The 17,672-nt window shown below is 39.2% G+C and overlaps 3 protein-coding genes across 3 annotated transcripts in view; 2 read left to right on the top strand and 1 right to left on the bottom strand.

Moving 5' to 3' along the window:
• The window catches only part of LOC123874541 (3'-5' RNA helicase YTHDC2-like), an 11,446-nt gene extending 10,022 nt beyond the window's left edge, over positions 1 to 1,424 (top strand). Inside the window, exons 12-13 of the mRNA XM_045919960.1 lie at positions 144 to 274; positions 666 to 1,424. Of these exons, the coding sequence (XP_045775916.1) occupies positions 144 to 274; positions 666 to 876 (342 nt within the window). The 3' untranslated portion in view covers positions 877 to 1,424. The remainder of the gene's footprint in view (positions 1 to 143; positions 275 to 665) is intronic.
• LOC123874552 (FAM172 family protein homolog CG10038) overlaps positions 1 to 10,333 on the top strand; it is a 27,824-nt gene extending 17,491 nt beyond the window's left edge. The window contains exon 7 of the mRNA XM_045919976.1: positions 10,290 to 10,333. The gene's annotated coding sequence lies outside the window, so the exon portion shown is untranslated. The remainder of the gene's footprint in view (positions 1 to 10,289) is intronic.
• Positions 3,303 to 17,672, bottom strand: LOC123874544 (general transcription and DNA repair factor IIH helicase subunit XPD). Its single transcript, XM_045919963.1, has 19 exons — positions 17,568 to 17,672; positions 17,385 to 17,484; positions 16,649 to 16,746; positions 16,140 to 16,296; positions 15,766 to 15,868; positions 14,921 to 15,051; positions 13,974 to 14,194; positions 13,307 to 13,440; positions 10,558 to 10,674; positions 9,744 to 9,984; positions 9,284 to 9,351; positions 8,622 to 8,725; positions 7,464 to 7,562; positions 6,818 to 6,905; positions 6,492 to 6,583; positions 5,503 to 5,679; positions 4,978 to 5,048; positions 4,442 to 4,580; positions 3,303 to 3,930 (listed from the first exon to the last, which is right to left on the bottom strand). Exons 1-19 carry the CDS (start codon positions 17,570 to 17,572, stop codon positions 3,793 to 3,795), a joined length of 2,283 nt encoding a protein of 760 aa, XP_045775919.1. The 5' UTR covers positions 17,573 to 17,672; the 3' UTR covers positions 3,303 to 3,792.

Here is a 17,672-nt window from a genome sequence, read left to right as displayed (position 1 = left end):
TGGATTAGCACTTAGGCTACTTTTTTATCCCGGAAAATCAAAGAGTTCCTACGGGATTTCAAAAAACCTAAATCCACGCGGGCGTAGTCGTGAGCATCGGCTAGTTTATAGTAATAGTATTGATTGTTTAATGTGTGTTGTAGGACGGTCACCGCGTGGTGGTGTTCTTCTCGTGCGCGAACACGTCCAAGTTCGCGGGCGCGGCGTCCCTGAGTGACGCGAACGGCAATCTCGACTTCATCTCCACACAACACGTGCCCTACCATATGGTCAGGTGAGCGATACTGCATTACTGTCCAGGCCGGATATAAAGAAATTTACGGTCGACTAATATTGGAACCTTCTAAACGAGGGCTTTATCCATGACCCTATGGTCATAGACTGTAGACATAAAATGATGTGATGTTTTGTATAACGGTGGTTTATCTAGAATTCTAGAAATCATAATAAATAGAGAATAATTTAAAAAATCATTTTTTATCTATTTTTGACTAATTAATTTTCATTAATGTCACGGAAAGCGATTAATGACGTCAAGGCGTAAATGATAAATATTTTTTTACATAAATATAGGGTAATTTCTGCAGGACAATATTTTCGTCGAATGATACGGAACCTTAAAATGAGAAATGCGACGCAGATAGATCAAAACAAATTTTTTACAGGCATATAGCCAATTCTCTGGGCGGCGGGGGCCGGGTGGCGGGCGCGCGCGACGGCACGGAACTGTGCAGCGTGGCGGGCCGCGCGCTGCTCGCCGCGCTCGCGCCGCGCCGCCGCCATCCGCACCAGCCGCACCAGGCACCGCACCAGCCGCATCAACCGCATAACCCGCACCAGCCGCGACCCATACAGAAACACTCCGGGGACCTGTAGTGACCCTATAGAGAAAAACTCATTGTCCTGTACCACACTGATATATAATAATAAATAATACTATTCGCATAGTACGCTGGATATAGGCGCCGTACAAAATGACAGCTATGTTTTGTGCCGATTTGAAACGCCCCACCGAGCGTACCGGGAATTAAAATTGACATTATATCAAATTACCCTGTTTTACCTTTACGTTAACCCGCTGCGGGTGAGGAGTGGGTCTGCGGGGCGTCCCACTGTCTCATACCCCTATTGCCATCTGAATCTGTGATGTACTTATACTATTAGTATATTATTTGTACCAAGATAACTCGACGTAAAGTGTCAATTTTAATTCTGTCTGTCGACTCCGGTAAACCTGCATCAATCATTATTAAAATCGAAATTGTGATTGGCTGAATTTATGGTATTTGTAGCCAATAGTGAGCGAGATTACAATCGCAATTGTAATTGACTGAATTTATGCTATTGTTACAACAATGCATTGTAACCAATAGTGAGAGAGCATCACCAATCAGAGGCTGTCATTTTACCGCCATCAAGTTAGTCGTTAGCTAATAGCTATATTGCGGTAGAATGACAGCAACAATGTCACCTCTGATTGGTTGATGCTCGCTCACTATTGGTTACAATGCATTGTTGTAACAATAGCATAAATTCACTCAATCACAACAATTGCGATTGTAATAATGATTGATGCAGGTTTTTCGGGATCGACCCTATGACACTATGTTGACAAATGTCTCATACATTTAGTTCAGAGTACGCCCACGTGACGCTCACTGCAGCTATCAGCGCCAAAATGGTGAAAATCGCATATCTAACGTAGGAACTATGTAAATAATATTATTAATCTATATTCTGGCCAATTTTACTGGCCTATTTTAAAAGTTACATATTTAATTACTTAGCAATTTTTGGGTTGCAATATGCCTTTTGTATACGCTTGAAATGAACTCATTTTGAAACCGATTGCTAATGTATAAATAATATTTTCTAAACTGTAAGTAACGAAATTTTATAAATTATATTTTATATTTATGTCTTTAAAGTTGACTATTACAAATTATTTCTTATTTTTCTCAGTAAACTTGGCAACATTTCGACATTTTTTTAATTTAAGTGTGAAATGTATGAACGGTGTAATTTAGTTATTTACAAAATGTAAATCAAATTGGAATTACTATATGTAGTTCCGTCTATTTCAGATTGTTTAAAAAAAAATGGCATGTTTTAACTAATTTAATTTAGGTTAGTTTTAGTTTGGTGTGGAACTGAATTATTACCACCTTTTGGCTCATTTTCATTGGTCTATCCTTGATCGGTCAAAATCTGTCAAATAGTAATGCAAAATGTATGTGATCCCAGAATGGTTTTTCTATACACTATTCGTGGAAAGAAGTTAGTATACGGTCCTCTCTGTTACGTAACACCATACAAATGACAAAGACGGAAACTCAGGGAACGTTAACCATTTTGAGACACCAACCAATCGCAAACGAAACTATGTTTTCGAATTAAACGAATGATTTTTTGAATTTCTCTGATACAGAAAACAGTTTGGTTTTTTATTAGTTGGTGCATTAAAATGGTTAACGCCCGCTGCGTTTTTTATCTTGTACTAGCCGATGCCCGCGACTTCGCCCGCGTGGATTTAGGTTTTTTGAAATCCCGTGGGAACTCTTTGATTTTCCGGGATAAAAAGTAGCGTATGTGCTAATCCAGGATATTATCTATCTCCATTCCAAATTTCAGCCAAATCCGTCCAGTAGTTTTTGCGTGAAGGAGTGCACACACACACACACACACACACGCACACACACACACACAAACTTTCGCTTTTATAATATTAGTGTGATGGAATTACGTATAACTTCTCTCCGTGGATACATTATAGTTAAATCATAGGCAGCTTTAATTCATTTTTCTTGAGTGAGTCAAATGATAAACAAGTATTTTCGCAGAAATGCGTAAACGACGCGCTAAACTTGGCGCATAAGATGTTTTTACCGCTAACTAACAATACAACATCGGGCAAATATTTGTTTCGCGACGCTTATTACTTTCTTCAAGTTTTCTGTTTATTTTCGTAATATATTGCGCATGCTACTAACATCAAACTTTGTATATGTCTGTGAAATACACTAAATATTATAGTGTAATTTAAATTTGAACTAACGACAGTGTTTTATGGTTTTAAATAAAACGAAAATGTTTGAAATAAAATAAATTTTATGAAGTACTGGTTTTTCTTTTTTTTTTTTTTGATATAAAAATTCCATAGACAGTAGTATTAAGGTACGTCTGTGACGTAAGAAAAACTCACGAAGGCCTGGCGCCAAAGCTGGAAGTTGTGAAATGCTCTGACGTGACGGCCAAAGGCTTGAGTAGGCATAATGTAATTTACAAATAAAAATGCAATTAAATTATTATGTCAAGTACTTTTATTTACAATACTTAAATTATGAGAACTTCAAAACCTAATGTATCATACAAAACAGTCATGTTACAATTTTAATCTGTATCAAAAAATATGAGAGTTTATATTACATTCGTCAATAAGTTGTTTTAGTTCTGTATCTGTTAAAACTTCTCCTAAAAACTTAGTCCCTTTTATTCCCTTCCACACACAAAATTGGACTTCAAAACTCTTTACCTTTCTTTATGGTGCGCTTACATGGGCAATCTTAACACATGGATAAACCTGGTGCAAATATTTTGCATAACATTGCTGAAATTTTCAGGTATTACTGGGTATTGCAGAAAGTTGCTTCAAGCGGTCGTGACGTCAAAATTGCCTGGAATCGAGGGATTTCCATTGCCCGTGTAAGCGTACTTTACAATCAACATAAACCTTAATTTCTTCACTTCTTTCTCCACGATGAAATATACACCGTAAGTCCTTGTTGGTAAGGTTCACTTCTGTATGACCTGTTTCTCAATTTTGTCCTGTTGCTCCTGCGACTGCAACTGCGCCAGCGTCAACAGTGAGACTCCGAGTTGGTCCTCGCGAGTGAACGGTTGAGCCATCTGACGTAACCAACGTTTGCTGATCTGTGGAGTTATTTAAACGGTAGGTAACGCTGCTCACGACAATTATGACTCCGAAATCAGGAAACTAGGAAACAAGGAAGAAGAGAGTTTCCAGGAACAAGGAACTTAGGAAACATTATGAGTTCGAAGCCAATTTTTATTGTCGATGTATTTTCTCACAGTCGAATGAGCTACTCGGTGGGTCATGTACTGTCATCATTATCGAAAAGTTTTGTAACAAAATAGCAATTTTTAGAGCCTCGATAGCTCAACGGTTGAGAAGCGGACTGAATTCCGAAAGGTCGGCGGTTCAAACCCCACCCGTTGCACTATTGTCGTACCCACTCCTGGCACAAGCTTTACGCTTAAATGGAGGGGAAAGGGGAGTATTAGTCATGATGAGCATGGCTAATATTCTTTACTAAAAAAAAAAAAAAAAAATTAGTTGATTAATTAGGCAGGCCCCCAAGTAGTATTACCCCAGAGCCCCAAAAACTCACGGTCCGTCCCTGTCTGCGTGTCAGCTACATACCTGCACAGCCTCCTCCGTGCTGAGGTTGCAGAGGGAGTCCCTCAGATGCTCCTGTATCCAGCGCGGCAGCTTGCTGCGCTTGTCAGCGCGACTGAAGCGCTTGTCCGCGAATATCATGATGCCGTAGTCGGTTTTACCACTGTGGAGTAGTAAGGGCTTAGTTACACGAAGTTGAAAAAGGCGGCTTTAAGATGGATGCGACGGGTCTGCCCGCGAAATTCAAATTTAATTTGGTTTTTCGCAATTTGTTAACCTAATACGACAACGTAGGCTTATGGCATTTTAATTGCGCCAATAGCAGTATCATCCTCACAGGTTTATATAAAAATCTTTACTTGAAAGGGTCCAGTTTAAGAAATTAGCTCTAGTATCGACTAATTTGTGAGTTATAGTCGATACTAGAGCTAATTTCGTTTCGACTATAAGTCGAAAAAAATTCAAAGTCGACTCAAAAGGCCCAAAGGACTTCTAATATTTCATTTGAATCTAGTTCTATTATAAAATATAAATAAACACAAGAAAATATTTATAAGTACCGTAATGCTCGGCCCACACATTGCGCGGCGTGGCGCATCGCATCGAACGTCAGAAAGTCATTCTCGCGTATCTGAAAAGTGCACAATATGTCAAACTAGCTTATTCCCGTGGCTTCGTCCGAACGTGTACTACATGAATATCCCCTACCCCCTTAGGGGTTGAATTTTCACAAATCCTTGGTCGGAACGTGAGGACTGCCCGGTCCAGGTGGAGATCAAAGTCCAAACCTTCCGAGACTTCTTTTTTGATTTTTATTTGTTACCAGTTTGTAACAATAAAGAGAAAAAGACAGAAAAAGTGGACAGGACTTTACCTGGCATTACTGTCCTGTTTATCTGAATGCCTGGTTTCTTCCATCTCCTTTATTCCAGGACTTTTCTACAAACCTACAAATTGAAGAACCAGTTTCCACCTACTTGTTTCTCTAAAATTGTAATATTGCAGGAAGTAGTTGGACGAAGAAAATTAAGAGCCGGGTGTGTGATGCTGTCTGGGAAAGACCTGTCTCCAAAGCTGAAAAATACCTGGAACTGGTCCCGAAGATACTCCAAGCGCGCTTTGAGGATGCGACTCTGAGTGAACACGTAGGGGATGCCGAACATGAGAACCGCCCGACCCAGGTGGTGGTCAAAGTCCACACCTTCCGACACCTTGCCTCGCGCCACCGACAGCAGGACTGCGCCTCGACCGCTCTCGCACGCCTGCAGCCATACTTATATATTATTTTAATGTTTAATTTGTCGTAAGTTCACCTTCCTCCTGGTTCCTCCTTCACCTTTCCATCGTCAAGGTCTGTACGTAGTCGAAATTCCTCGAAAACGTACGAAGCGATTTGCTTCCTCGTTTCTAATCCGCACCGCTAGGATATGGAACACCCTTCCGGCACCAGTTTTCCCTCACACTTTTAATATGGGTACCAAAGAGTATGTAATCACTACGTTATAATGGGTACCTTCAAGTCAAGAGCGAGTGGGCAACTTCTAGCAAGCGCGTTCCATCTTAGGCTGCATCATCACTTGCTAGCAGGTCTGATTGCAGCCAAGCGCTAGTCTATATAATTAAAAAAAAGTTATTTCCATTTTCAGTATACTTTACATCATAGACTTATCGTACGCATTGTCTCGGAAAGCAGGTTAAGCCCCTGTTATCATCACTAATATCTCATTGATAATGACTATAAAACCTGAGTCGAAGTTTTGTTCTCTTAGTCTAGCTGTATGCGGAAGAATCTAAAATCCACCGCACTATTATCCCAAGAGAACTCCTACTATTATGTGATTAATGGAAAGGGTCATGATCCTCAGAAATGAGGTATACAACTATAAAGAAAGTAGTAGCAAGTGTAGGTGGTGAAGTAATTAGTAAAATCAGCATGCAAAAAACTCTCTGTTGAGTGATATAAGTGCACGTTTTGTACTAAGCTCACTCAAACCCCTGTTAACTAATCACTTGCCACCTGCACACCACAAATGTAAATCAAGCCTTACTTATAAGGTGTTAAGGTTGTATTTACCTTGATATAATTGATCAGTGCAAAGCTTGTCTCAGCAGAGTCCTGCGTCTCGATGAATAGTAATTTGTGTTTCTGTAGAGACGCTACCACTCCTATGTGAAAATATAAAATATTATATTTAAGGTTATTCGAACCAAACTTCTCGAATCAATTTTAACACTTAGCGTTATTCTTTTCATTATCTTCTTCAAACGAAACCTACCTCGATCGAAAGAGGACGTTTACCTCGATCGAAAGAGGACGTTTACCTCGATCGAAAGAGGACAAAATGTACTTCGATCGAAAAAGGACAAAACTTAACTCAACCGAAAGAGGACGAAACTTACCTTGATCGTACCATGCGCCCACTACGCTCTCGAGATAAAGGTACGACGTGAAGAAACACACCACGCCGTCCGGAACGCACGCCGATATCTGCGGCGATAAACATTATTATCATTAAAATAATCTCGCTATTAAATACTTCACTGTAATTTTTTTAGGGTTCTGTACCTCAAAAGGAAAAAAGAAAACCTTATCCCTTTTCTTGCCATCCGTCCGTCCGTCCGTCGTGTCTGCGAAGAAAACCTACAGGGTACTTCCCCTTGTCCTAGAATCATGAAATTCGGTAGGTAGGTAGGTCATAAAGCACACGAATTCGAAAACAGTGAATTTGTGGTTACATCACACAAAAAAAAAATTAAAATGCGTTCACGAAAAAATTAATTTACTAAATCACATATAGATGACACTGTTGTCACTAACTTGCAGTGCTGCACATAAAAATACTAAAATATTTTGTACGATGGTACGGAACCCTTCATATGCGATTCCAACTCGCACTTGACTGGTTTTTTTTTAACTTATCCATACTAAATATTATAAATGCGAAAGTGTGTCTGTCTGTCTGTGTTAGTCAAAAACTGTCACTTCTAAAATCACTTATTTCAATGATAACGGATTAATATTAACATGATTATTTATACTATTTACCTCAACAAGCAATTGTCCATAGTTCCGTATGACGGCGACGTCTTCCCGGGTCTCGTATTTGGACGAGATCGTCACCTGGTCGCTGCCCTTCGATACTATCTGAAACATTCATGACTTAGGGCCCGTCTCCACCTAAGCGGAGCGAACATATGTGTACAGTCAACCAATCAGATTTTTAAAAGATGACGACGACGTGATAATTTTTTTATGACTTTTTTTTTAATCTAATTTGTTGACTGTTAGTATCTACTTAGTATTAAATATTGTATCATAGGTGGGTAGTTTAGTAAATCTATTTATTTATTTTTTATTTGTACCAGAAAGTTGTAACAATAAAGTCAAAAAGAAAAAAAAGTGGACAGGGAAGCACTTATATAAGATATCTCTACCAGTGACCCTTGGCAGTGCGAGAGGTTGTAAAGGGAATAAAATTCTAATAATAAGGCAGTCACTATCGGGCAGCTGGTCGTTTTGGTGGCAGAGGTGGGATAGTGACTGCTTTATCATTAGGATTTCTAAACTACCTATCTATGATAAATATTTTATCGTGTCTCTCCGCTCCGCTGTTAGGTCCTTTACCGGGCCTTATCCCACTCATCGTACAGCGAGGAACCGTGAACGTTGGAATCGGTTTTTTTATAAAAATCACGTTATGTGATCAACATTCAATCTACTCACACGAAACGTTTTTGCTCGTTTCTGTAACGAACTGCTTTTCGCCATTTTTAGGGTCCCGTACTACAAAAGGAAAAAACGGAACCCTTATAGGATCATTTCGTTCTGTCTATTTGCCGTGTCTGTCAAGCATCGGAAATCAAAACCTATAGGGTACTTCCCGTTGACCTAGAATCATGAATTTGGCAGGTAGCAATGTTTTATAGGACAGGTAAATAGTGGGTTTAATAAAAACTGCCACTCCCCTTCCATGTTAGCCCGCTTTGATCTTAGATTGCATAATCACTTACCACCAGGTGAGATTGCAGTCAAGGGCTATCTTATTTCTCAATAAAATGAAATAAAAGTTGCAATTTTTTACTATATTTGTTTGAGATTTCTTGTACGATGGTGCAGCACCCTTCATGTGAGAGTCCATCCTCAGTTTTTGCATTTTAAGATAGGGAACCCTAAAAATTAATGAGTACATAATCAAGCACTAACCATTGGCAATATACAGGGCCTGGCTAGAGTCATGGTAAATGAACTCATTATCACGGGATTGAAGTCCAGGATCTTGGGGTACATGTCCAGTGGCGATAAGGTTCCTGCGAGAATAAACAGAATATGAAATCATAAGTCTAATCTCATTAAGCGCGCGCCAGGTCACCCATACCGCGCACTTTGGCATCGCTGAACGTGCTACTGAAGGAGTCCCCTCGCTGTGACATATTTCCTAACAAATGGGCTGACCTCATAGGTCAGATCCTGCACTTTTGTGAGAATCTGTAGGTTGCTTATCTAGATTATTTAATTAACATAACAAATTTATTTTTTAATTGTATAATTTAATTAGTGTAATTGGATTATGTCCGTTCTAATTAAATAAAATAAATAATAAATTAATTAATTAAATAAAGAAGGTTTATTAGGAATTAGCTGATTTGAGTGGATTTGCGTTTTTTCAAAATCTTTTTGTTTATCAGGGTAAAAAGTAGCCTAATGTGTTAATGGTGTGGTATGTTAATCCAGGGTATAATCTATCTTCGTTCCAATCTGTCCAGTAGTTTTTGTGTGAAAGAGTAAGAAGCATACACACACGGACAGAAACCTTCGACTTTATTATATCAGTGTGATTTTTGTAGGAATTTAGGAGTAATATTTACCAGAAGTAATGATGACAGACTGAAATCTGGCGAAGACGGGCCGCATTGCTATTGAAGAGTCCATACATCTGAAAACATGAACTGAAAGTAGAAATCGTAAATGTAAGTAAAACATAAAGACGGAAACAAATCATAGGGCAAGGATAAAAGGCGCGATTTATAGGAGTCTAGACTCTGGATAATACTTACCACAGAGAGAAGTTAAAACAGGGATTTCTTTATTTCGTAATCCCATACAAATGACAGATAAAAAATTCAGTGGGCGTTAACCATTTTGAGACACCGAACTATCACAAACAACATGGAGTATTTCAAGGGGCGGACCAACACATTCTAGAAACTCCGGCAATGCATCGGCGGTACCTCTGGTGCTGGAAATGTTCATGGGCAGCGGTAATCACTTAACATCAGGTTGCCCGCCTGCTCGTTTGCTTGCTATGTTTTATTAAAAAAAACTTACGAAAAATGCAGGATAGGGTTGGATACAGTGGGTGTCCTGTCGTCAAAAGGCTCGATGATGATGACGAAGCCCTTGGTGTAGGAAGACACAAGGGTCGCCAGGTTGGCCACCAGGGTCAGGGCGCCGAAGTTGGAGGGGTCCGAGATCTGCAGGGTCCGCATGAGCGACTGCAGGCGGCTGGAGCAGAAGCGCAGCGGCTTACGTTCTATGCACACGCGGGACGCCACGTCCTTGAGGAAACCTGGACATACGTATACTCATAGGTTACATATACTTGGAATTTTACCTAAGCATTAATCTTAAGAGCCTCGAAGCAATAACTCATTGGCGGATGGAACCTAAAATAGTGCTGTTTCTTATTCAATTATTTTTGGCAAAATTATAATTTTTTTTTACAAACTAAAGACATCTGAAATTATTATGAAGTAAAGCGTTACATGAAGTTGTTAATTTTTCAATTTTCTAGTTTCGTATATAGTTTATTTACGCACAAAGTTGCCTCAAAATTTGCCCTAAAATAGAGATTTTTAAGGGACATAACTTTCAAAATTAATATAATTTGATTTTTATTATTTAAGGGTAGATAATGGAGAGATAAATCGATATCTGGTTTAATTTTAGGCGTATTACAACAAGTAATGGAATAATAGGCGAAATACGATTGTACGGAGAAGTACGTAAGAAAAGAGAACGTAATTTTTTTTGAGTTCAAACTTTTTCTGCAAACGAATCTGATCAACATCTTTGCCTAAGTTTTTAGAAAGTTTTAGTTAATTTTTATTTATTTCCAATTCTTTTAAAAATATTTTTTCACCTGCCGGAGATTCTTGAACAACATGTTGTATTCTTAGCCTAGTTTTCAGGTATTCTATAAATCGCTTCAAGAAGCCCAGAAAGTGTTCCGCGTTCCTGATGTTGCCTGGAACCACCTCTGAAATACAAAAATACTTTTATGATAAATGACAAAGCTTACAAATCTTAGAAAACATAATGAAAAATGTTTGAATTATGCTAGACCTTGATAACAAAGAGCAATACAGGGTGTAACCAAAACGCTAGCAAAAACTTTGCATTATTATTATTGCTTTATCTTGTTGATTTAGTGTTTTTCAAACCAGCATTGTATAGCGTGGTATAGCGTGCAAAACTCGGGCCAATGCCCCATCTACGACGTGGCATTGACTTCGAGTGACATATTTAGGGAACGTTCGTTGACCTCTAGCGTCAGTCAGTGAGATGTTTTATTTGCAATATATGTTCAATATATTGCAAATAAAACATCTCACTGACTGAAGAACAAAGTAACAAAAGTCTAACTTTTAAAGAATACAGGATTTAAAAAGAAATCCTAGTTTCTTTATGGTATCTTATTAGTAATCATCAGTACTATCCTACCCTCGTTTTTGCTATCGTTCTGGTTACACCCTGTATAGCTAAACTGTGAATGTATAGTACTACTCTGGACTTTGTCTGTGGTGGCGTTTGCTGGCGCGTGTGTTGTGACTTTTTGGAGTGTTTTTTTGTTAGAAGTGGCCGGTTTTTGTGTCCCGCTGGTGTTTATTGGTGGTGGAACTGACCGAGGAACTGACTGAGAAGCGCTCTAAAGGGGCGCCGCGTGTATGTCGGCGGGCGCCAGCACAGACGAAGTCCATACTTATACATATAGTTTTCCTAACTTGTAAATAACTACACACTTGACATTGGCTAATCAGTGTAAAGCCAGACGAGAGAAGAAAAAAAAAAAAAAGTACTACTCTGAAAATTATAAACCAACTTAAACTGTGTTTTATTGTCTTAGACATACAGTTGCAATTGAAAGAGAACAAGACAAGAGCATCATCTACATAGTACGTAATACGTACTGTAACGACCCTACATTTTACACCAAAGTGTTACAAAATAATATTAAAAAAAATTGTATTAAAATTTTTAATTCAATTTTATCAAAATCAGGTCAGTGAATACTTGTAGACATGTACTTACTCATATGAACATAAAATTAATTTTTGAATTTTCGAAAAGAGGCAAACACCGTTTCGCATGTCGGTGATGCATAGACGCGATCGACCGCGGCCGAATTGCGTTGGCGAGTGATGTGTGCGCGGGCGTCGTAACGCTCGGAGCAGAGTCGAAATCAGAACGTGAACCCGCACAGCGGGACCGCGTGCATTTGCGTCGGCGGGCGGTGCCTGCGCGGACGTCGTAATGCGCGGAGATAATTAATTTGCTTAACTTTTGTACTGGGGCGATACATAAAATTTATATTAAAGAATACTGAGTTGAGACTCGGACCAAGTTGGTGCTTGGAGAGAAACACTCTAAGCAAATATTCTAATAGAAGGGACCACTTTAATTACACAGATATATTTGTTATATAGAGGCGATACCTCCTAAGATCTAAAAGCGATTTATGTTTGAACTGTTGACGACGTGGCTGCTCAGGCGGGGAGAACCGCGTGTCCTCCGGATGTTCGGTGATCTTTGCTTGAGATGGCTTTCGGTGATATTAACTAACTATCTGACATATGACAGAGTGCGTTGGAAGAAACTTATGCGAGGGAGAACCCTGGTGCCTTTGATGCTTTGTCAATCCTAACTAAGGAGAGCCCTAGTGTCTTAGGCGCTTTGTGAATCCTTTGCTGAGATGATTCTAATGTGCTTTAATAACAGACTGACCACAGAGGGCAGGTAATGCTGCTGTTCTGTTTGTATTCTGACATTTGTTGGAATACTTAACCGCCTTGTGGTGGTTACCCAATATTAATAACATACCCATACAAAATTACGCTAATGCATATATACTGAAGGTTGGGTTAAGGCCTGTGGATATTCCCGCAGTGAGTCTGACCCGTCCTTGAAACCTATTACAGGTCTGTAGTGGGAGGGCACCACTATAAAAATGCTATTTCAGCTTCGGCTGCAACGTGGGATCATAAGTGGCACGCACCACTTCCTAAAGTATGCTTGCATACGCTGCGCTGTTTATTTGGATGATGACGTGTGTGGGGGGGGGGGAGCTACTGTTCGTTGGTATTTTATGTGCCATATTGATCTCTTGATTTATCGAGGGTCCCAGTATGACGATGGGATACCAAGGGAAGGCAGAAGCTCACCGTACGTGGCGTGGTGGAGCTACGTACCATCATTCACTCAAACCCTTTTTACGCCAACTAGGGTGAATGGTGCCGCTACACAACTTCTTCCTTTACGAAGGAAGAAGATCTCACACACACACATACACACGTCTAATAAGTAGGGCCCAATATGATGTGTAGTCTTGTAAGAGCAGTCTCATGATCCTTCATATTTTAATACGTTCCTATGCGCAACCACACATTTTCAATACTTGAACTTCGTAAAATCGTTTAGGTCTTGGTGAACTCATTATTTCCGACGCTCTAAAAGTTCTTGGTTTATTATGGACACAACATCACAAGGGGTCCTACCGCTGTACGATACACGTGCCACTTTAAAGAAATTGTTTTAAAATGTAATCTTTAGAAAGATCCGAAGGAAAATTAGGGTAGAGTTTCTTAGGACCCCGTTAGTTCAGTTACAAGTACCATTGAGCACTTCGTCGGGCAACACCGGGTTAGCGAGTATCATGTCAGTTTCTCGCGCCACGGCCGCCTCTCGTAAACCTTCCACCATTTGCTCGTACTCCAGTGTTAACCGTTCCGCGTCTTCTTGTTTTAGCCTGGAATTAATATGATGCTTTTTAAATACATATCAAAAACCGAACCGAAAAATGCAGGTAGGATTCGAATTTGCGTCTGGCGCGATAGAAGTCATTTCGTACACGGACTATATGTATTTTCATTCGGTACTGAAGCGACTATTAACACCATCTAGTAGCGACACATTGCAGTTATCGAAACTACATTCGTGGTCTAACGGCCGAGCATAAGGCGCTCTGGGTGCGAATCCCAGGGAGACGCAGGTTCGAATCCTGCTCCGCAAATTTTTGATAAGCATTTAAAAATTATTAAGAAACCTTGAAGTGTATGTAAAAACACTATTATAAATATCCAGTTACATAGTTATTTGATTTTCAAATAAAGCTTAGTAAAGCTAATAAAGATAGTCATGAAATTTGTGCTAACCAATGTCTTTCTACTTATTTAGAGAACTTATTGGGAATCACTGGGTGCTTACAAAATAAATGTTAATAACAAAAAGGGGCCAAGTATATATATTTTACGATTTAGATTAGAATAAAATTAAACTTACTGTGTCACAGCTTTTTCTAAAGTCTGTAGCGCCTGTGTGCTCTTATCTATGGTCCGTCTAGTGAGTTTAACGCTGAGCGAGTCTATGCAAACATTGTCTATGTTATGCGCCTCGTCGAAAACCACCACAGCCTCTTTGTTTAGCTCTTTCGATACCACTTCTGCGATCTTCGGGTCTAGCAGGTAGTGGTACGAGTATACCACTATTTCTGCGTGAATTATCTGTATGAGTAAGAAGATTTTTATCATCATTATTGTCAACCGATAAACGTCCACAGCTGGGCATAGGTCTCTAATAGGGATTTCCACACCCCACGGTCTAGCGCCGCCTGTATCCAGCGGTTACCTTAGAGACATGGTTGCTAACTATGGCACTCATGATAAAGCTCAGAATCACTCAGCAGGCAATTGAGAGAGCTTAGAGTTTCTCTTTGTAATCAAATCAGAAATGACACCGGCATAGCTCAATGGGTTGCGAAGCTGAAGTGGCAATGGGCAAGGCATATACATAGAATAGGCCTTTTTGTACCTACATTTTAAGTTTTCTTTTTTTTTGTTACCTTTCATTTGTGATTTGTGGTGTAATGCAGTATAAACATACATTCATAGTTCATTGAGGTCCCATGGTGTTGGAAAGTTTATTAAGCGGTTGTAAAATAAACTCAAGAGAAAATTCATGTACCACTTGAAAGTGTGGTTCACCTTTCAATCACATGGAGGCACAGATCAACATGACTTTTTGCAATAGTTAAAGACCTGGAGCCCGGACATAGGCTACTTTACTTTACTAGGAGTCCCAAGGATTTGTGAAACCCTAAATCCACGCAGATGAAGTCGTGGGCATCAGTTAGTTGTAAATATATGGAATCAAATCATGTTTCTAGATATGACATGACAATATGGTGGGCACGATTTTCATTTACTACTTTGGATGGGTTCTATACTCACAGCAAATCTAGACAAGAAGTAAGGGCACCAGTTTCTATCAGCGCCGTACTGTTTGAGGTCATCCATGGTGTATACACCATAAGGCAGCATGGACTCTTTGCCCTCACGGTTGAAGCCCTCGTAGAACTGACCTGGTCACGCAAAATATTGGTTACGCTGGCCATACACTAGTTGGTCAAATTTGCATGTCATGCATACTTGACGGCAAACACCGTCGAGTTTGCATTACATCACGCATACTTGATCGTGTATGGCTAGAGTAACAGAAAAGATAGGCGAACGCACACCTACCAAGTAGAGTTGAGCTGAGTATATTTTGATAAAAACTCAAAATAAGCTTTATTTATTTTGGCAGTGGTGTGCGGCGCAACTCACTATGCTGACTTTGTTGTGGGCTCTTCTCAGACCAGGGCACGTTTGGAACCCTCATAGCTTCAAATCAGCAATCCTGACCTTGTTAGGTAATACTATGGGATTGCCTAAGGGTTCCTTGATTTAGAATCCTAAAAATAGGTTGGGTGGAAGTGATTCTTGTGATGTGAAACTTAATTATTGTATAATAGAAAAAACAATCAAGCGAGATTCGGACTAGCACACAAAGGGTTCTGTACCATAATACATGAAATAACACTGAATTTTTTTTTCATGGTGGCCATTTAGAAATTTTTATTGTTTGTTGTTCTAGCTGCAATAGAAATACACATTCTGTGAAAATTTCAACTCAGAAATACAGTCAAACAGACAGATGGACAGATAGATGAACAGACAGCAAAAGCTGAATAGAATAGGGTCCCACTGGCATCCTTCGGGTACAGAACCCTGAAACAGAAAAGCAGAATACATACAAACAGGCACAGAGCTGTCCCTCTCATGCCTCTCTCGGATGTAGCTGGCTGTCAGTGAGTGACATTTGCCATCCACCAACTTGCCCTCCCTTTCCCGGGACACCTGGTCAAAAATATTGTGATTTTTAATATTCTCACTAAATAGTTAGTGAGTTATAGTAATAGAGCTCAAAAAAAATTATGTTGTGATTTTTAACATTGGGACTGATTCTGAAAAGTTAATATAGCTACTACTTGGTAATTTATAGTAATTTTAGATTATTTTTCCCGTATTGGTTACTTTTTAAAATTCTAATTATCTATTTACATAACAAGAAGGGCTAGTTAATTTAAATATTACTTTCAGAATTTAGGGGACCTAATATGTATATTACCTCTGGGTGAATGCATAGATTTTTCCTTGAACTGAGCACAACTCCTGTGAGACTAGGCTTCTCCCCGTGGCTTTTCTCATAGTACTTGATCAGATTCTTCAACTCTTCTAACACTTTTTCTATCTCAGGTACTGTGCGAGAACAATAGATCAGTTTCCTAAAACATATTCAACAGTTATAATTTTTAATGATAGTGTTTTTACTTACACTTCCAAGATTGCAGTCAGCATTCAAGCCTGCGTCTCTCATGGGTATCACATCTGGAGTGCCATCAATCCACTAGGCCACTTTTGTATACTAGGCCAATTTTTGATATGTATTCAAAATTATTTAGACATATTCAACAATAAAATATAAAAAGCAGTGATGATTTAACAATAAGTTCCAAATTAAACCACAAATAGTAAGAAACTCACAAATGTTTTTATCCATTTAGATGTATGGACCCCTAAAAACAATCCAATGTATAATTATAGGATTTTCATTGTATTTTATAACCAAAAACTTACCTAACATGGTGTGGGTTCTGTATCATGTAAGCCACAATAAGGGAGAGCAATGATATGGTCTTTCCAGTCCCTGAGGGCATCTCCAGCAGCCCATGACCCTGAAAGAATAGGACATGCTGGTTCATAGCGTAAAAACTGCACCAATCATTATTACAATCTCAATTCTTGTAATTGGCTGAATTTATGTCATTCTTGTTGCAACAATGCATTGCAGCAAATAGTATAGAGTCAACCAGAGGTGATTGTGATCGTGACATTGTAGCTGTCAAACTACTGCAATTGAGCCCCTAATGTATTTACAGTGCCCATGCAGGGCATGACAACCTGGTAGTTAAAAAGTCCACTTCTTATTAGGGAGGTCAGGAGGTTCGATCCTGGGCATGCACTTCTAACTTTTCTGAGTTACGTGCGTTTTAAGCAATTTAATATCACATAATTTAACTTTAAAGAAAAACATCGTGAGGAAACCTGCATAATTGGTAGTTTTCCATAATGTTCTCAAAAGTCAAGAAAAGAAGCCAATCCGCACTTGGCAAGAGTGGTGTACTGGCCACACCAGTCTCATTCTGAGAGGAGAACATATCTATGGAGGAGACCCTAGTGCGGAGTAGTGAGCCGGCCATGGGTATGGATATTTACGATGCTAATCTCCTTGTTTTCAAACCAACTTAAAACTTCTGTACGAGCCAATTAGCGTATCTAAGTACCTACAACTTTTTATTTGCCGGCAACTTACTTTAGCATCAAGAGCTCTCTTCAATTCCAGCATATAGGCGTATTGTTCTGGATAAATATAATCGTAGGGAAAATATACAAGCAGACCATCCACCGTTAACCTAAAACACAATTTACATGAAAGTTTATATAAATAACACAGGTATGTGGTGTTTTAAAGTTATGTAATTTATTCTGGCCTTACTTCATGTTGTATTTAAGTAATGAAAAAGTTTTTCTTTTGCTGAAATTAGATAAATTGCAACTGTTTTTAATTCAAGAAGCGGAATTTTGTTTTGCTCGAATTTGA

This window comes from Maniola jurtina, chromosome 18 (assembly GCF_905333055.1).
Source record: "Maniola jurtina chromosome 18, ilManJurt1.1, whole genome shotgun sequence".
In the NCBI taxonomy this organism is placed as follows: domain Eukaryota; kingdom Metazoa; phylum Arthropoda; class Insecta; order Lepidoptera; family Nymphalidae; genus Maniola; species Maniola jurtina.
Note: the sequence above shows the minus strand (reverse complement) of the source record. Positions and strands in the feature narration are given on the sequence as shown.